The following is a 19,801-nucleotide window of genomic DNA, read 5'->3' as shown; positions in this document are numbered from 1 at the left end:
AACATAATACACATTTTCTATATGACGAGGCTGAGACAATTTTATGTAAAACAACAGAAATGTAAACACAATATGCACAAAACATGACATTCAGTTTTCGCATGCAGATGCTGAGACGTTTTGATGTAGTTAGCACAACACGTTCAAAAATATGATATATATTTTTTATATGCCGATGCTGAGAAACAAGAAAAATAGAAGCAAAGCAAGTACGTAGCATGATATAAATTTAATTTTTCACGCACCGATGGACTTAAATAAATTGTGATTTCTACGAGAACCACTTCATGTTTTTCAAAATGAAATACTATAAATCATATTAACAAAACGTACACAGTTAAAGAAGATTTTTTAAATACGAGGAATCTTGAGTTTTTATACTTTGTCAACGTATAAATTGCTAGACATTAACTTTAGACTGGACATAGCTCTCAGTACTGTTATGTAATAACTCATAACAATTAGTTCGTCGTCGGAAAAGGATTGTTTTTGTCAGATATGTAATATTTATACTAGAAACAGACATCACTTTATTTTTTTCTTAAATCAACAAGGAATCGGAATGGAAAAATTGTTTGGAAATTTGTATGGAGACTGATTCATACAAACTGTCAAGAATTTAAAACAAATAACATCCTTTCTAACCAATCCGACAAGGCAGGTATATTTTACAAATGTATCGAAGTATTACTTTTACAAATTATTCTGACATTAGGACATAATCTTTACAAGTAGTACGAAGAGTAACTGAGAAGCGTCACTGAAATAAATGTTTTAAAAGAAACAAAGACATAAAAAACAGACACTCAAGCATTATTTGCAAATTGTCTTGAGATCTACAAGGGAGTGCTATTTATACATTATGTAGCAAAGAAGTGTTAATTACCTCAGCGTCAGGGTGATCTTTCAGAGCAGCAAGAACGTCTTCACGTGACAACACGAACAGCTCGGAATACCCAACAGACCGTACATCAGCCGTTCTCCTACAAAAAAAAACAAGAAAGTATCAAAGAAAAACTTGATTTCAGTGCAAACAATTTCAAGTCAGATCTAGTATGCAAGAAAGAAAAGGTCTTTACAATTGCTAGATGATTTTTTAAATATTTTATTGCACCCTGATTTTACTGGCGTATCAATGTTTTGTACATTTTTTGTATCTAACTATTTTAAATGACAATCATTATCTTATCACAAAAACTCTAAAAGTGCAGCTTTAAGCTAAAAAAACAAAAGTTAATCTAATTTGAATATGCCAGCTTTAAGCAGCTTTAAGGGGGAAAAAGTTAATATTGTTTGAATATGCCGTTAGGCTACCAGCACTTTATTCGAATAATTAGGCAATTCCATGATATAATGGTTTAATATTAACCTGTTGATGCCGCCATCTAGATTCAGAATACCAATTTCACCAAAGAAATCACCAGTACTCATCTGTGTTAACACCGTGCCGCTGTCCCTGAAATAAAGTCATTATCAGAATATCAGGTATAGGCTATCAGGTACGTATATATTTGTTTGTGTCAATAACATTTTTTTTTCACATTTCTGTCTGTCAGTCGTAACTGATACTGAAAAGAAAGTTCTAGAAATTCATTTTCTGCTCATATAGAAAATATTTTGCTCGAAACTGTTAAGAGAATACTCATTTAGTACGTTAGTTTTATTTTCTTGTTAGTGCAGTCACTTAACCTTCAGAAACGGAAGGTTATAGACAAGAGAAGCTATAAACAGACAATAAGCATTGTCTTTCAAAATACGACTGGCAGTATTTTAGTGGCTTTGGAACTTCATATAAATAACTTTTTATGTTAGTTCCTGTTATTAAAGTCAATTATATGATCTCTTAATGGCGTCTGTCCATTAGAAGCAGAATATTGTATGACAAGATGTCGTATATATATTATGACAAGATGTCGTATATCTACATTTCATTTGTAATTATATATGACATTATAACGAAATATATCTGTTGATAAATAAGCTGAAGGATTTCTCGAAATAAAAAGAACAAAACTGTTTATAATATTTCACAGTAATATTTCCCATGAGAAACTGGCACCGTACTACGGTGACCGTAAAGTGACATGTGAAACTTTTTTCATTCCGTTTTTACGTAATACGTTTCGTTTTTACGAAATAAAATTTCATTTTTACGAAATAAAAATTCGTTTTTACGAAATAATAATTCGTTTTTACGAAATCTTATTTCGTTTTTACGAAACAAAAGAAGTTTCACATGTCACTTTACGGGCACCGTACACTTTTGATGATTCTAACATTTTCCTGTTTTCATGCTATATTTTGCAATAAAGAAGGGATTAGGCTTCACAGTCTAACATTTTTATAAACTATTATTACATGACTCCTTATATGAATTGCCGATCTATAGTTATTATGCACTATATTGGACGGCCTATAGATTAACATAGATTAACATAAACTTGAGGAAAAAACAGTTCTGTATTAAACTTTAATCAAGAGTCAAAACTGGTCTTTTCAATAAGTGAATAATCTAACATATCGGTATACATGTATTTAACCGTGACTGGTAAATTTGCTGTTCTAGTTAAAAGTTACTTTAACGGTCTTCAGTACAAGGTATCAAATGTGTTTATGAAGCGTGCTTATCCATGTTGGACATGTATTATCCACCTATACTTTTGTATTTAAAATGTGTAGTGTACTACTTTAGTAACGAGTCTTAATATAAATGTATATGTCAATACACCCACGCTTTGAAGATATACCTATTTAATAGTAAATTTATCATAATATAAATTTATCGAGCCATTCTATGGATAATTGCAGGAAATTTATTATTGTCTACAGATTCCGTTGACACTAGACATTTGATTGATAAGGGAAAAAAAAGATATTTCGCTACCAATTTGTTCGCTAATGAGATGTATTTCGTATCAGTTATCCTGTAGTGTGAAGTTGAGACATGCTGGACATAAAATTGAATAATGTCATTTCCGGACTACAGCAATTTTAACCACTCGACCAAGTAGGTCATTATATTCCCTTCAACCTTCTAGAGACACCCAGACAATTATGTAACTTTGATGAATTTCTTGAAGTATTAACAAGACGTAGTATTGACAAGACGCTTTCCCTAGCCTGCCTGTCAAATCTAAATTTATATCTATAGACTGATACTTATGCAGAGTAAAGAGAAAAAGCTCAATTGTTTACCCTAATATTTCAACGACGCCGTCGGCAATAATAAACATCTCCCTGGCAACTTCTCCGCGGCGGCATATTAAGTCACCCGGCGTGAAGATATACGCTCTCATCTTCAACATCAGATCATGTAGAAATTCTGGACGACATTTTTGAAATATCGTCACCTGTTCAAAAAAAAAAATAAACTGTTTGATTATCAACCAAAGATCAAAATCTATAATAAAACTGGGTTATATTTGATCAATAATTAATAGCTTGAAACTAATCATGAGAGCTTCTACAACAAAATGTAACAAAATTACATGATTTTTCAAAATAAAACTGAATTCAAGCAACACGTAAGTGGATTTGAGGAAAATAGATACCCATGTATGTTACATGAAGTTTGACATGAAGTTTCGTACATAGGAAAAATACTAACGGATACATTACAAGCTCAACTAGAAGCGTAGAATGCACTCCAGTAAATAATTGACAGCTACTTATTTTGATTGAGTCTGTTCAACAGAGGTTACGAAAAATGATATATTTCCCATATCCCCTTGCTCTAGCTTAAAGGCCTAGATTCACTACTATATAAGTGTCCCCCCCCCCCCCCAATCCAATATACAACTCCCATCTTATCTGCTGCTTATTTAACATATTAACAGAATAGTGGCATTGCTGGAGTAGAATTATTCGATCCACAAGATCTAACACTATGGCTTAAACTCTTAGTCCTACTCTATGCAGATGACACCATTCTTATCTCGAACTCACCCACTGACCTTCAAAATTCACTGAATGCATTTAATGATTATTGCACTAACTGGCATTTAAAAGTTAACTTAAACAAAACCAAAATAGTTGTTTTTGGAGCTCGACAATTAGGAAATTTCAGTTTTCATTTAGGTAACGAGAACCTTGAGATAACAGATAATTACCACTATCTAGGTGTAACATTCTCTAGCAACGGTTCCTTCCTTAAAGCCAGGAAGCATGTAGTACAACAAGCAACTAAAGCAATGTACCTATTATTCACTAAGTCAAATAATTCAGATTTACCAATAGACCTGATTATCAAACTATTTGACCATACCGTTTTACCAGTTTTAACGTACGGTTCAGAAATATTCGGATTCGAAAATTTAGATCTGTTAGAAAAAGTCCACAATGAGTTTTTACGCAAAATAACTAAATCCCAAAAATCTACTCCCCTGTATATGTTAATGGGCGAGCTTGGTCGATTTCCGATATCAGTCATTGTAAAATCTCGAATGATATCATTCTGGAACCGTCTACTGACCGGGAAAGAAAATAAAATATCTTCACAAATTTATAAATACATGATCAACGAGCCTAACTATGAATTTAAGTGGATAACTAAAATAAAAGAAATTTTGAATTCTGTCGGGCGGCCGGATCTTTGGCAGAATCAATCACAAATCAGTCACGCGTTTATCCATAAACAAATAAAACAAACATAAATTGACCAGTATAAACAGTCATGGCATGCGCAGCTCTGTCAATCGAACAAAGGTCTCATTTATAAAAGTTTTTAAGGAAGATTCTAATTTTGAAGAATACTTTAGAATTTTACACAACCAAGAATCCCTTACTCTGTTCAAATTCAGAACGGCAAATCATAAATTCCCTGTAGAAGTTGGGCGCTATGACGGTACCCCTTTTTATGAAAGGAAGTGCACACTGTGCCCTGCGGACCAACTTGGTACTGAACAACACTATCTATTACACTGTATTTTTTTCGAGCAAAAAAAGAGAACAGTTTCTGCAAAGTGTAACGTTAAATCATAGTCGCGACATTACGCTTAAATCACTACTCGGATCTAATAACGTTCCCGTATTGAGAAATCTTGTTAAATTTGTTGATGTTATCATGAAACATTTTATAAGATAATCCCAACGCCTCCAATTTTAACATAATTCATTTAATAATATACCTACGTAGCAAATATATACACTTAACTTAATTGCTTCTTGTAACAAACATAATGTAGTAGACGCGGATCACTCATGTGTGTCGCCCGCGAAACTGCTGGCTGACGTAAAGGATGCTGGGATCGCCCTCTTACTAGGAGGGCCGCCATATTGGAAAACTATTGGCAGAACGTTACACAAATTACTTCATTCTAGAAGGTATTCAGCGCTCGACAAAGTGGTAAGTTATTATATACTTTATATTAGTCCATTGTAAGGGTTGTAGCGGGTTCAACACTGGTGGCAGCGGTTAAAAAGCTCAGAATCGCCGATCTTCGAAGACGCTACCACGTTCCCTATTGCGCAATACAGCGCAGCACCAGTGCATTCAAAAAAACCCTGTAGTACTTCGAACCTGATTTGGATCGCTCGAGCAGTGTTACAACATCATTGTAGGATTGGTTTCATCGTAGATTTGTCTAAATTAAACGATTTTAGGCAATTTTTGTTTGGTGAAACGTCTGCGCATGCTCACCGGAAACTAACCTTTTTCCGATAGTTTGCAAAGTGTAAACATCCGTTTCGTGGAAATACAGCACTTTCAATTGTTTAAATTTATTTGTGTAAGTTTACGAATGTCCTAAAACATGGACAATCAGCTAGTAATCTTCCTTGGGGGCCAGTGGCAATTAAACTTTGTTCTGTGGAACAATTAATACAAATACCTGGTATAAAATTCAAGTTGGCTTCAGCAATTGTTGCTGTTACGGGAGAGTAGCGGCAACCTAAATAAAGAGGTATTAGAAACAATTGCCCGTAGGTCTTTTTCAGAAGAGGTATTGAGCAAATAGATTTTACCAAAAATGCTAAACTAGCCCAAATTAAGGCGGAAAGCTCAGACCTTGAGGATTCTGATGAATTTTCAAGGGGGAAATGCATGTCCATTCCCCGCCGGGGTCTAAAGGTACCCACACCTTTACGGGATATACTGACAGTTCTCGCTTCAGCCGTAAACTTTTTGAAGGAGGGAAAGAGGGCATGATGGAAGATTTGTCTAAACTGGCGGGCCAGAACAGGTAACAATCTGACTGTGAAACAAAAGGTCTCCTCGGCTAAATCCTCTCATATTACCAACTACTACTGGCCCGGATAAGGTAAGTGATTTTCCTTCTGATGATTTTACTGAAACTGATCAAAGTAGCTCTGATGATGACAGCTCAAGGAATTGCACCGCTCCAAGCCATCACGCAAGCCAAAACACTGAAGGTTCGGTTAAACAAAAGCCGAAACGTTCAGTTGTTACTTTCCAAAGAATCTAACCTATGATGGGAAAGGTAACTGGAAGGCTTTTAAAATGCAATTTACCAGGTATGCAAATGGCGTATGACTGGACCGAGCAAGAGTGCCTAAACTGCCTCTGCTGGAGCCTAAAGGGAAAAGCGCTTGATTACTATGCGATATCAGCGATAGGTCAGAACCTTTGACTTTTGGTGCTTTATTGAAAAAGCTGGGAGACCGCTTTGGTGAACGCGAAGTGCCGGCTGCTGCTCAGGTAAGATTTCAGCAAGCCACCCAAAACCAGGGTGAGTCATTGGAAGACTGGGCAGACGAGTTTGACTTTGGCTGCCCGAGCGTACAAGGATCTTCCGGATAGTTCTGCACTGAACAGGCCGTTAATCGTTTTTGCCAGGGTATGGTTGATAAAGATGCAGGGCACCATGTCTGTATGCAAGAACCGCATACCGTGCAACATGCTATCCAGCTGGTCCGTAAGTATCAGCAAGTACACACAGCTTGTACGGTAGTCTAAGGCTGATCGCCAAAAACGGCGTACCGAATCAGATGATGACCTGTTTACTGTAAACCAGTTTTTCAAAAACCTTCCAAGCCACCGCAAGAGCCAGAATTTATGAAGGCCCTTAAGGATCTGGAGGAACGTCTCCAGAAATCAATCCTGGAAAACAGGGGCGAGGGAGAGGTCGACCATCGCGGTCAAGTGGTTGTTTTTACTGTGGTGAACAAGGTCATTTTAGACGAAATTGCCCAAAACGCAATGTACAGTTAAACTCCAAGGGGTCGGGCAGTACGGCCGACCCCGACCCAATCCTCAGAATTAGGCCTGTCCAATCCGCTCACATGCAGGTCCAAGTGTCAGTTAACAGGGAACAGTTAAAAAACAGTACAGTTGACTTCGGGAGCTTGGTACGAGGGGGACTCATTGCAAAAACCATGCAATGATCATTTTATCAATACGGATACATACGTAGATAATTTTTTTTGATACAGTAGCACCTCAACATCATGGCCATCTTGAAGACCAAGGTCAAAAACTAAGTCCTATTCATCTTAACAGCAAGGACACACCAAATCATAACATTTTTTCAGCTACAGTCAACACTCAAGAGTATGGTACCTTCAACAACCAGTGCCAAAACTTGGCCAAACAGGTTCTCCACCGACTCAAAGTAGTTTGGTATCAGACAATAGCATTCTTAAGAATACAGACAACCCCCGACAGCATGGTACCCAAGTGATCAATTGCAAAACAAAGCAATAAGGGAAAACCGACGACATGGCATCCGAAATCCGGTTTTGACCAGTACAGTTGATACTCGACACCATGGTCCCCAACAAAACCAAGTGCCAAAAAGGGACTTTCAGTTCCTAATGGTGGTCAAGGGTAGAAGAAGTACTTGTATGTCAAATAAAGTCAGCATCTGAATTTTCCATGCCAATTCAATCAACGACCGTCAACTTTCGGCAGTTGTAGATACTGCTGCCAAGTCACTATAATATCTGACTTTGTTTACATTCCCTGAAAAATCCTCCACCAAAAATTAAGGTGTGAAACATTCTAACTGCTGGGAGAGAAATGGCTATGTCTGGTTTCATTGCGGGTCCTTTCAAAATCAGGATGGGACACGTTGGTACAAAGAGACCTTATACGTAGGTCCCATTGAGCAAGATATGCTATTTGGTATCGACATCTTAAGAAGGGTCAAGCTGTTCTTGATATGGGTAGGGGTGTGCTGCATTTTGATGGCATGAGGATAGCGCTTGATGAGGCATCATATGGGGACAAGCCCCAGTGTTGCTAGAGTTACTGTTGCTAAGCGCGTGGTGGTACCTCCTCATTTCTGTAGTACGAGTACAGTGTAAAATGGAAACACCACTACCTGATTATGTCATTGAACCAGATGAAAACTTGGGATTTCTTGCCCCTAGAGTTGTAGAAATGGAAAATCAGATCCCATGGTATGTTTAATTAATCGGGAGACAGGTATCGATTAGTCAAAAGGGAAAGGATTTAGGCAAGGCATATGCCATATCTGACACTCTGGCTGAGGAGTCTGCAGAGGGGGTACGGGTCTATCAGGTAGGTAAGGTCTCAGAAAATGAGACAGATAAACACCAAGGTGTAGAACAGGATATCAAAACTGGTATCCAGAGCATTTAAAATCCGTCTGGGAAGAAGCAAGCCAACGCTTAAACAAGGAACAAAGTTCAGAACTTGAGGAATCCTGATTGAATATCAGGATGTCTTTGCCAAAGACGATTTGATCTAGGTCATTTTGATGCTATTGAGCACACAATAGATACAGGTGATGCTAAACCTACAAAACAAAGGTTGCGCCGCACACCTGCATGTTTTGCGGGGGAAGAGGAAGCTCACTTGCAAAAAATGCTCAAAGCTGGAGTTATTCAAGAGTCACATCTGATAGGGCATCGACACCAGTTCTCATCAGAAAGCGCGATGGCTCAGTTCGTTGGTGCTGGACTTCAGAGCTTTGAATGCATCCTCAACCAAAGATGTCTTCCCATTACCTCTAGTGGATGACTGCTAGATACGCTGGCTGGTGTGTTTGGTTTCTTAAACTAGATGCCAATTCTGCGTACTGGCAAGTGCCTATCGGGAAGAAGACCGGAAGAAAACGGCATTCATCACTAAGTACGGATTGTATGAACATGTGCGTATGGGTTTTGGACTTTGCGGAGCTCCAGCACATATGCGCGTGTCATGAATCTTGTATTGCGTGGTTGTCATGGAAGATCGTCTTGGCATTCCTAGATGATATTTTAGTGCTAGGGTCGAGCTTCCAGGATCACCTCCAAACTTGAGGGAGGTCCTGGAGAGGTTCAAACAGTATAGGTTAAAACTAAAACCCAAGAATTGTTCATTGTTTCAGAAGGAGGTTGAGTTTCTGGGACGTAGAGTTACAGGTGATTCCTTGCAGATGTCCGACACTGACATCCAAGTAGTGAAAGATGGCCACTCCAAAATCAGCCAAGGAGGTAGATGAGATTCATGGGCTGGCAATTACCACAGGGATTTGTGAAAAACTTTTCACAAATTGCCGAACCTCTTTATGCTGTCACTCGGAAAAAACAATTCGAGTGGACTGAGAAACAGGCGGAAGCATTTGAGTTTCTAAAACAAGCTCTCATTTCACCACCTGTATTAGCGTTGCCGAATTTCAAAGATGAATTCATTCTAGACACTGATGCCTCTAATTATGCAATCGGAGCTGAACTCATTCAAGTGCAGCAAGGCATGGAAAAGTCATCGCCTATGGCAGCTTTGCTCTAACAAAGGGCAACGTCGGTATTGTACAACCAGGAAGAACTTCTGCGGTGGTGCGTTTTACAAGACAGTTCAGGCACTATTTACTAGGCAAACCATTTACGGTTAGGACTGACATTCAAGCTTAAGATGGCTTATGAACTTCCGGGAACCGCAAGGTCAGTTGGCGAGATGGTTGGAACAGCTATCTCAATATAATATGGTGTTGAAACACCGGGCAGGTCGTGAGCACGGTAACGCGGATGCATTGTCAGAATGCGGCTGTAGAGGGGACATGCGAAGTCACAGTGCCGGGGTGCGACCTGGTAATTTACCATGCGGTGGGTGCCAATTTGTGTTAGGGCTCATGAAACAAATTGGGCAGTCTTCCAGAGAAAGTAGATGATGCAGTGCATTGGTGACAGATCAGCTTTGACGGTTTCCGCTGTTGTTGGCCACTCCAGCGATGGTCAAACTGTGAGGACCCATGGGGGCACAGGTGAAAACATCTACGGGATTGATTGGGGAAATTCAAACAGCCTGAACAGCGACAGTGCAAGCCAGTCTCAAACCAAAAAGGGTTTCATCTAGATAACTCAGAATCAGAGATTCTTGGCTGTTGCACAACTCAGCAGCATTTAGAATCTGGTGCAGTATGTCAAGACGACATAGAAGTTTGCAGTCTGTATCGACAACATTCCATGGCAAACTGAAGAACCTGCAGGTTGCTATGTAGTGGTAGGTGTTAACATGGTTACTACCCGGGGTAAGGCAAGGGATAATGCAGCAGTAGACCAGGGTGGATCGGATGTGCCGAAAACAGACTCCGACGCTCCGCTAAGCCAGTGGATGGTGATACCGCTGACAATAGGTCGAAAACAGGGCCTTTGCCAGTCAGATCTAAACAAACCTCTTGTGACTCAGACAGACGACGACAGTGGTGAGTCGGATAAAGATAATGACACAGACTTACCGGTGTAAGCAATCGAACCTTATATAGCTGGGGCTTTTCTTTAGATGAGCTAAACAGGCTCAATGGTCTGACGAAGACCTTCGGGTTATAATTGAATGGTTAGACGATATTCGGGAGCCAGATCCATCTGAATTGTTCCGAGCTAGTCCCGCGCTTAAATCTTATTGGCTGAACAGGGAAGATTCTTGTTTATCCAGGGGGTTTTGTACCTAAATGACCCAGATACAGATGACACAGACTTGTCTTGCCAAAAGAGCTACGAGAGATTGCAATAGGGTTAAATCATGGACCTCCCCTCTTCAGTCATTCAAAGGGTAGGGAGAACTAAAGAAAGACTTAGAGAAAAGTACACATGGTATGGGCTCAAGGATGATGTGACCAGGTATGTATCAGGGTGTGCTGTTTGTAATCAAAACAAGAAGACAAGCAGGCATGGCCGTAGCCCTTTGTCCGAACACCAGGCAGGGGTGCCCATGGAACGGGTGCACTTTGATTTCTTGGGGCCTCTCCTAAAAACTTCTCAAGGTAATGAGTATGTCTTGATGATGGTGGACAGTTCACCAAATGGGTCGAGTGTATACCTTACCAACTCAGTCAGCAGAGGATACAGCTAGAGGTGCGGTTAATCATTTTTTTGTGAGATTTGGTGTACCTTTTGAATTTTTTCAGACCAGGGCGAAACTTTGAATCTAAACTATTCACTGAAGTATGCTCTGTTCTAGAAATTCACAAAGCACGAACCACACCATACCGACCCTCTAGTATGGACAAGTGGAGAGGTATAACAGAACCTTAATGGACGCTGTGCGTTGTTTCATAGGCAATCCCAAAAATGGGACCAGTACTTGCCACAATTGGCCGGCGCTCTTCGTGCTTCGGTCAATCGTATGACAGGGTTTACACCAAATAAGATGATGTTGGGTAGGGAAGTAAATACTCCAGCTAGTTTGATGTTCCCACAGGGTCAAAATAAACAGGTAAGTCCAGATGAACATGTTACTTCGCTGGTAACAAGTCTACAGCAGGCTCATGAAGTTGCTAGGAAAACACTAAAAACTAGCACAAAGAGAATGAAACGTGACCATGATTTGAGATTATTTGAAAGATCTTACCAGGTAGGTGATGCAGTCTATGTCCTTGACACAGCGGCCGTAAAGGGTAAGTGTAAAAAAGCTATGTCCGCCTTGGAAAGGGCCCGGGGTAATCGTCACAAGATTGTCGTCTTATCTTTTCAGGGTGAAGCTTAGGAATGTAGTGTTTGTCGCTAATCATGATCGATTAAACCATGTCGAGACAGACAGTTGCCAAGCTGGATCAAACACTGGAAGGCTAACCCGCAGGGCACTAAAACTGCCAGAGGGGACGACCGAGTCTATTGCTTTTGCAGAAAACAATGGCAGGGTAGATTCATGATACAATGTGATCATTGCGAGGAATGGTTCATGGATCATGTGTGGATATTACTCCGACAGATGCCTTGAACATGGCATGTACCAGTGCGCGGATTGTAAGGGTAGAACATAATCAGGGACGTGGTAAGTTATTTAAATTCTCTTCTTTCTATTTGCAGATAAGATGGCAAATCATGAGCAAATATCTCAAGGAGATACAGACTTTCCAAGGTTGGTAGGCTGTCTCCAACCGACACTGGTGACCACACTAACTATGTGCCACCAGATTCCGTCGCAGCCGAGGCTACATTGCTGAGCCAGGTCGAACTGGCAAAGTCCAGAAATTCCAAAGAAAGCTTGGCTTAAAAACTGTCAAGGGACCTCTTGGAGCTCAACTTCCATAACAGGTCATGGCTGGAAGCTAATGTGGCACCACTCCTCCGCCGAAGCAACGCACTTGGAGTGAGGTAGTCCAGGGCCCCAGCCAGGATATAAGATTGAATCAAATCCTGAAATCGAAAGGATTGAGCAGCTGGTATCAGGGAAAGCAGCATCGTCTCTGTTGGAGGGGGAGGAAGAGATGGAGTTGGATTTGACCGAGGAAGATTGAGTTCGTCTGTTGAGATGATGTCCAGTTGGTGAAACGCGCCAGACAGAACCTAGGACTCCGGAACGTACGCCAGCTGGCACTAAACCTGTCAGCCAGTTAAGCCATGGGTGAAGGATGTTCCAAAGGGCAAAGCTTCTTCTGAACAGCCTAAACCAAGGAAAAGTCTAGGGAATCCCCAAACGTCAGGATTACGAGATAGTACCTGTGAGGCCCACAAAGAAGGGCATGAAGAGAGCCGGAGAGAATCCCGGAAGGACAAGCATGTTTGACCGAGGTCAGAAGAGTAGGGGAAACCTAAGCAGCCCATAAGCAAGGGCATTCATCAGGCAATAGGGCAACTCGGGCCCAATCAGACGAGACCCCGATAACCGAGGTCATGGTATGTCAGACAGGCAGCGTCAACGAGATGACAGCCACAGGCATAGGGAGGAGCAGCTGAGAAAACGGAGCCCCTCGCAGCAGGCAGGCCAGGAGTCTGGCAAGCGTCCTAAATCGGCGCTGTCTAGATGCCCAATTCAAGGATGTAGTGACAGAATGGAGGAAAAACATGCCTTCAAAAAACATCTGCCATTGCTATTTCATCCTGCGCTGAATGGCACGGAAGTTGCTGAGAGGAGGAGGACGGCTCTTGTCCATCTCCAGCGAATGCTGGTGGGAGCTCACAAGACGCTGAATAGTTTGGTGACGCTGGCTGAAAGTATTGGGGAGTTTTCTGAAACTAAAACTCCTGTAACTGACCTACAGCAGGGCATGCGTGAGCTGGGAGAGGTGCTGAACAAGCGTGAGGAGGATTTGACGCTCCGTAATCATGGAAGCAGTGTTCTTTCCTTAATCGAGTGGAGCAGGCTCATTTCTTTGGTTTCGTTGCTAAGGCCGGAACAGCGGGACACTTCAGGGAGCTATTCGAACCGTCTGAAGAGGAACAACTTCTACTGCCTAAACTCGCAGTTGGATTTGACAGCCATTGTCATTTAGACCGGACAATGGAGAAAACTAGGGAAAGAGAGAAGAATCTCTCCAGTATTCTGGATGGCTCGTCAACTTTACCAGAATATGAGATTGAGGTACCAAGGGTCATTGGCGTGTTTTGTGGACCCAGAAACTTACCCTTCTAAAACAGACATAAAGAACTGGGTCAGCCAAGGAGTTTGTCCTGCTATTGGATGGCATCCCGGAAAAACTCAGGGACTGAAGAGGACTGGAGACGGTTCAGGGATCGCCTGAATATGCCCGAAGTGGTTGCTCTAGGGAAGTTGGCTTGGAGCGCATGAGCCCAAATCAGTGGTATACCCAGATGTTGAATCTGGAGAAGGCGTTAGATTGCTTAGGACCAAACCATGTCTAGTGTTACATTGCAGGAGTGTGGGACGGAATCCGACGAAGCATGGCTGACTGTCCTCATGATTCTGAAGGCGCATCGGTCAGTGGGACGGGAACACCTTATCCACTGCCATTGCTTTACGGGCAGTCGCTCACTAGCAGAGAGATGGATTGCGGAGTACCCAAGCACGTACTTCGGTTCACTTCGGTGGTTTCCAAATATAAGGAGCCTGGGGACCATGACAGGTTGGATTGGATAAGGCATGTTGATCCGGGACGAATTCTCCTAGAGACTGATGCTCCATACTTTCCGGTTCCTGGTGCAGCCCTTCGAAGGTCGACACCAGCTGCCTTGGGGTACACCGCGGCTGAGGTAGCCAAGATCCGCAGTGAGCCATGGAGAGATCTTCTTCAAAGAGCCGCCACCAACACGGAACGGCTCTATGTCAGAAAGATGCCTCCAGAGTTGGCCTAAGCAGGGCCTAATATCGACTAGGCTTCACCTAAACTGTGAAGGCTGGTTCCTGGTCAAGGAAGGTGCGGCCTTGCCGGGAGACTCCAGGTTGCCCAGGGTAGAAAAAATATGCGGACAACCTAGTGCTAGTACTGGTTTGAACCCAGGACATCCAACCTACAACGTTTGGTTGGAACATCAAACATGGCAGGCTCAGACATTTCCGAGAGGCTGATACAGTTGACATAGAGGCACTCCCTTATAGGGTTGGGAGGAGTGTAGTAGACGCGGATCACTCATGTGTGTCGCCCGCGAAACTGCTGGCTGACGTAAAGGATGCTGGGATCGCCCTCTTACTAGGAGGCCGCCATATTGGAAAAACTATTGGCAGAACGTTACACAAATTACTTCATTCTAGAAGGTATTCAGCGCTCGACAAAGTTGGTAAGTTATTATATACTTTATATTAGTCCATTGTAAGGGTTGTAGCGGGTTCAACAATAACTCCAACATTTACAACTGAAAAAATGTCTTACCTATCAGGGAACTTATCCCATAATACTGTTACTGTTTTTCAGATAATAATGTTACTGTTTTTAAGATATTCCTTGGAAATGTTAATCCTTCTTGTATCGCATTTGTCAACACGTGTTTGTTTCATTAATCTAGTCTATGAATGACAATCTTCTGAGTTGTAAGACACGGAAAATTAAATCCACGGTATTCATGCGCAAAATGGTTAATTCTCCCTACCCATTTTATTTATAATTAAAAACCCTAAAGTACTCCCCATTTACCTAAATTAACAATGTTAATGATTGCTAAATATCAACTGTTAATTCTCCCGTATATCTCCACAGTTCTAAGTAATTAAACGTTGAAGTACTACAAAAGTGTATTATTACTAGTACCGGTAATGTTTGTCATTTATAATACTGCCCAAATTAATGAATGACATTTCTTTGGGTTGTAAAAATTTTTACGCATGAAATAATCGATATTCACATGCAGCACCGATCAATTCTCCTAACACATTTATAATAAAAACCCATTTCCTTATTTAAACTGGATATAAATATAAATATTTCCAAAACTGTTCTATGTTTAAAATGTTCCCTTTTTCTTGAGTTTTTATTATTATTGATAATACATTTCACTATCATGTATGAACTACTTCTCGCAGCGAAGGGATATAATGCAGGTGCGTATCAAGCGCTCTATTGCATTGTCCCACTCTCATCCCAAATAGACATCCATTCTAGATATTAAATCTTTCTGTCAAAAGTAAACTAAATGTAATTTATTTTTGGTTTCCTTACCGTCTAATAGTAAATGTACCCCTGCTCACCATCAGTAATATTGAGTGTATGTTTATTTTACTCAATGTTGAAATTCTTGTTATATGTTATGTCATAACTGCTACATTTGTATATTTTCCTGTACCGGAACCATTCAGATTTTTGTTATATCAACATTGTGTTATATTCCCCTTGTTGTATTGGAAAATGCCTGGGTGAAATAAATTTTTTTTTTATTTAATTCAAGTCTCATCAGCATACATAAATAAAATCACAGTACATATTTGTATTACATATAATATCTTAAAACATATTTAATGCTGCCACTCAATACTGAGTTACTTGAGACTATATATCATGATATAATTTATATCAGAGATTATATCATATAAAACAAACTCCACATTATATTGCACTTATAAAAAAACCCATATTGTATGCTATCACAAAAGGGTTATTACTATTATATTAAAGGATAAACATATACCCTCAAATTCAATCCCCTATGTGATATTTACATCTACTATTGTAATCTAAATCTATACATATTTGATATATTTTACATAATTAAAACTTGAATCCATTTCGCTTATCTTTTGTAGATAAAAACTGCCATAAAATTTAGCTTAAAGGGGGATGTTCATTTCCCAGGGAAACATATTAGCACTCCAGCATGTCAATAATTAATAGTCATCTGCAAATTGGATACTCAGTTAGTGGTCAGCCAGATATATTTATCTTGCATATTAATTACCATTACATGTGTTTTATGGTTTGACTTGATATTATCTGTCCTTTCTTTTTTCAAGATAAAAAGAGATTAAGGAAACGATGATTTTTGCTGCTGTAATATTTTCTTTGCAATATCATTCTCGCTATGAATTCTTTGCGGTCGTGTGTTTACGCTGGTCAATATCAAATCGTAAATGTTATGTGCGCTGTCTGCAAATGTTCCGTTTATACCATTTTTTAAGTTAAATCAAAATATCGTACTAGATCATAAGTCGACGTGGGGGCCTCCGTGGCCGAGTGGTTAGAGTCGTTGACTTCAAACCATTTGCCCCTCATCGATGTAGGTTCGAAACCTCTTTGGGGCGTAGAATTCTTCACGTGAGGAAGCCATCCAGCTGGCTTACGGAAGGTCGGTGGTTCTACCCAGGTGCCCGCTCGTGATGGAATTGTGCACGGAGGGGCACCTGGGGTCTTCCCCCACCATTAAAGCTGGAAAGTCGCCATATGACCTAAAATTGTGTCGGTGCGACGTTAAACCCAACAAAATAAAATAAATAAATAAGTCGACGTATACTTTTGAGGATGAGACGGGGCGGTTCAACCTTTGAAGTGGAATCACACCGACTGGTAGGCATTTGATTCCGTGTCCATGTTAATAATGCAATACTATTTGGTATTCCTTTTTACAATATTATGATGGCAAATTTTGTATCTTTATAATTAAGTGAGTTCTTATGAATTTTATTTTAGAATAAATTTGCAGAATAAAATCCATAGAATGAATTCAATACATTGTACACTCAAAGTGGACACCATGTAATGTGTTGGTATGAAACCTGGCCTGGGATTACAACAAAAATTACTCTCACTCAACACTCGAATTTAAAATATACAAAATGCGCTATTGCAAATGTAGATAAGAAAGACCTATGGAAATGTTATAAGTGTACTGAAAATAAATTTTGGTACCTTTTTGCTTGGTTTACTAGTCATGAGGTGTCCAGATGTAATTATTCAAACTGAGAGCCACATTCTGCACTCAGACTCTGGTAAATTACAGTTATACTATATAATTACAATGTACTGAACTATACTTGAATATGTAAAAGACCAATGTAACAGTCACATATTCTTGCTCTCAAAATAGTGTCATTATGCACCTCAAAAGAGGTCATTTCACATTTTATTCTTGTAGCTGTATTAATTACAGCGTTACATGTACTGGATTATTAATGGCAACTCCGTAGGTCAATTTGGAATTTTCAAAACTGGGTATTAATTGAAAAAAAGATGAATAAACTGTCAAATAAACAATAATGAGAACAAACTATTTCTGGTAAAAACAGGGTTGCCACCTACCTTGAAAAGTCGGGGAAAAATGATTTTTTTTCAAGGTCAGTGAATTGTCAGGGAAATCTTGATAATGGTAAGTGAAAAATGAAATTTTAGAAAAGTCAGTGAAAAGTCAGGGAAAAATGAAATTCTGAGTCGCTTTTTAAAATATTCAGTGGCTATGGTTGTCTTCAATCAGTATTTATATGTATTTCCAAACACATTTTGGTGTAATTGTGTACAAACATAATTTAAATGTGTTTAATCAATTTTGTTATTAAGTTATTTTTGTATTCGTTAATTAAAGTTTGTTATATCTGAAGAAAAATGAATATAAAAGCATGGATTGGATACCTGTAGGGGAGGAAGAGGCTGAAAAAATATTGTGGTATCGGTCAGTGAAAAGTACGGTTTAGTCAGGGAAAAGTCAGTGAAAAGTCAGGGAATTTCATTTTCTCAACTAAGTGGCAACCCTGAAAAACCTAAATATTCGTCTCTGTAGAAATTGTTCTTGAAATCCATAACATAAAATGGAAATATCTCACATATTAGTGAACAGTTTGGTCCTTGATCCCATGTGTTCTGGCTGGGTACATACTGGCTACTTTGACAATTACCAGTAAGTATATTAATGTACTTTGTTGTTCATTGCAAATATATAGTATACATGTATAGTACATGTTCCTGACTGAGAGATAATCACAGCAGGCCAGATGGTCAAGCTGGAAATGGATGGTCATGTTTGCTTCCAGTAATCACTGGGAAATAAAACAAATGAAACGATGATTCTTAATAACCTGACAATTGGCTACATGCTATGACCACCTACCGCTACCAACATCCCCCATTTACTGAAAACGCAAAACAGGCATTACTATGCAACAGTTAGAAAATGTGTGTAAGAAATCTGGTCCAACATTAATCAGATTAATGTTGGTTTGATTAGCAAAATGTATTCAGGGTTAAATAAAATTAAGTGAAAACATCAATGTATTAAGAAATGACTACTTATTTACAAAGACATAAAATTCTTCTTTGTAAAATATCATGACAGGTTTTGGCTGTACACCTTATCATTTCCTGGTTGGACATAATAAAAATTATCTTTTCCACATCAGAAAAGTTGGTAAAATTTGCTTCTATTGATATTGCCTTAGTAAACAGGACCTGTCTTATATCATTGTAAATGTGGCAATGAAATAGAGCATGTACTTCAGTTTCAACAATAAAAGATATGTTCTGTTCTGTTCTGCTTATCAGCAATTATGTAACCGTAACTGATTAGAGGGCAATTAGCACAGCAGGGACCCCTAGACTATGAAGATGTGTGCAGTGGAGTTGAAAAAAATTAATTTTTCTTCAGTGAAATGTGGAAGAATATTAATTATTATTTTGATATTATATAAATGATAATAACTATTACTTAAATGTTATAATAATAATAATAATAAAAATAATAAAAAATAATTATTATTATTATTATATTACATAAAGGATGATACAGTAATAATATTGAAAATAATAATGATAATAAAATACAAGTATAGTGAAAACTTCATGAGTTCTTTGTGCTGACAAACAATATTTTTCTAATTGGAAACTGGATTTCTTGTATTCATGTAATCAACATTATTTGAACTTCAAATTATTGTGTTCCATCTATACTGAATTTTCTTTTCAGTAGGTTGCCAAAAGTGACTTTTTTATGCTTTGCTTTGTAACTTAGAAATGCACATACTGTTTTCAATTTTTAGACAAATGCTATTTACATAGATGAGTGAAAGTCACATTTTTCTGAAATATCACAATTCTCCAGACAGACCTTGAAAAAATAAAACTTTTTAAGTAAGTTTATCATTATTTCATTATTGTGAAAATAAGTTTCTGATTATCTTATTATTGTGTTTGATCAACAAATACTTTTCTTCACATAGAAATGCCCCCCCCCCCCAAAAAAAAAAAACTAATATAACTTTAAAAGTTATCAATTATATATCAATTTAAAATAAATTTCATTGTTTGCCCTT

General features: G+C 39.0%; 1 protein-coding gene across 2 annotated transcripts in view; it reads right to left on the bottom strand.

The window, feature by feature from the left end:
• LOC123533809 (cGMP-gated cation channel alpha-1-like) overlaps positions 1–19,801 on the bottom strand; it is a 78,476-nt gene that overhangs the window by 5,130 nt on the left and 53,545 nt on the right. For both annotated transcript variants that reach the window (XM_053519138.1, XM_053519140.1), the window contains 3 exons: positions 3,196–3,350; positions 1,370–1,456; positions 887–983 (listed from right to left, as the gene is read on the bottom strand). In XM_053519138.1, the coding sequence (XP_053375113.1) occupies positions 887–983; positions 1,370–1,456; positions 3,196–3,350 (339 nt within the window). The remainder of the gene's footprint in view (positions 1–886; positions 984–1,369; positions 1,457–3,195; positions 3,351–19,801) is intronic.

This window comes from Mercenaria mercenaria, chromosome 12, assembly GCF_021730395.1.
Source record: "Mercenaria mercenaria strain notata chromosome 12, MADL_Memer_1, whole genome shotgun sequence".
In the NCBI taxonomy this organism is placed as follows: domain Eukaryota; kingdom Metazoa; phylum Mollusca; class Bivalvia; order Venerida; family Veneridae; genus Mercenaria; species Mercenaria mercenaria.
Note: the sequence above shows the minus strand (reverse complement) of the source record. Positions and strands in the feature narration are given on the sequence as shown.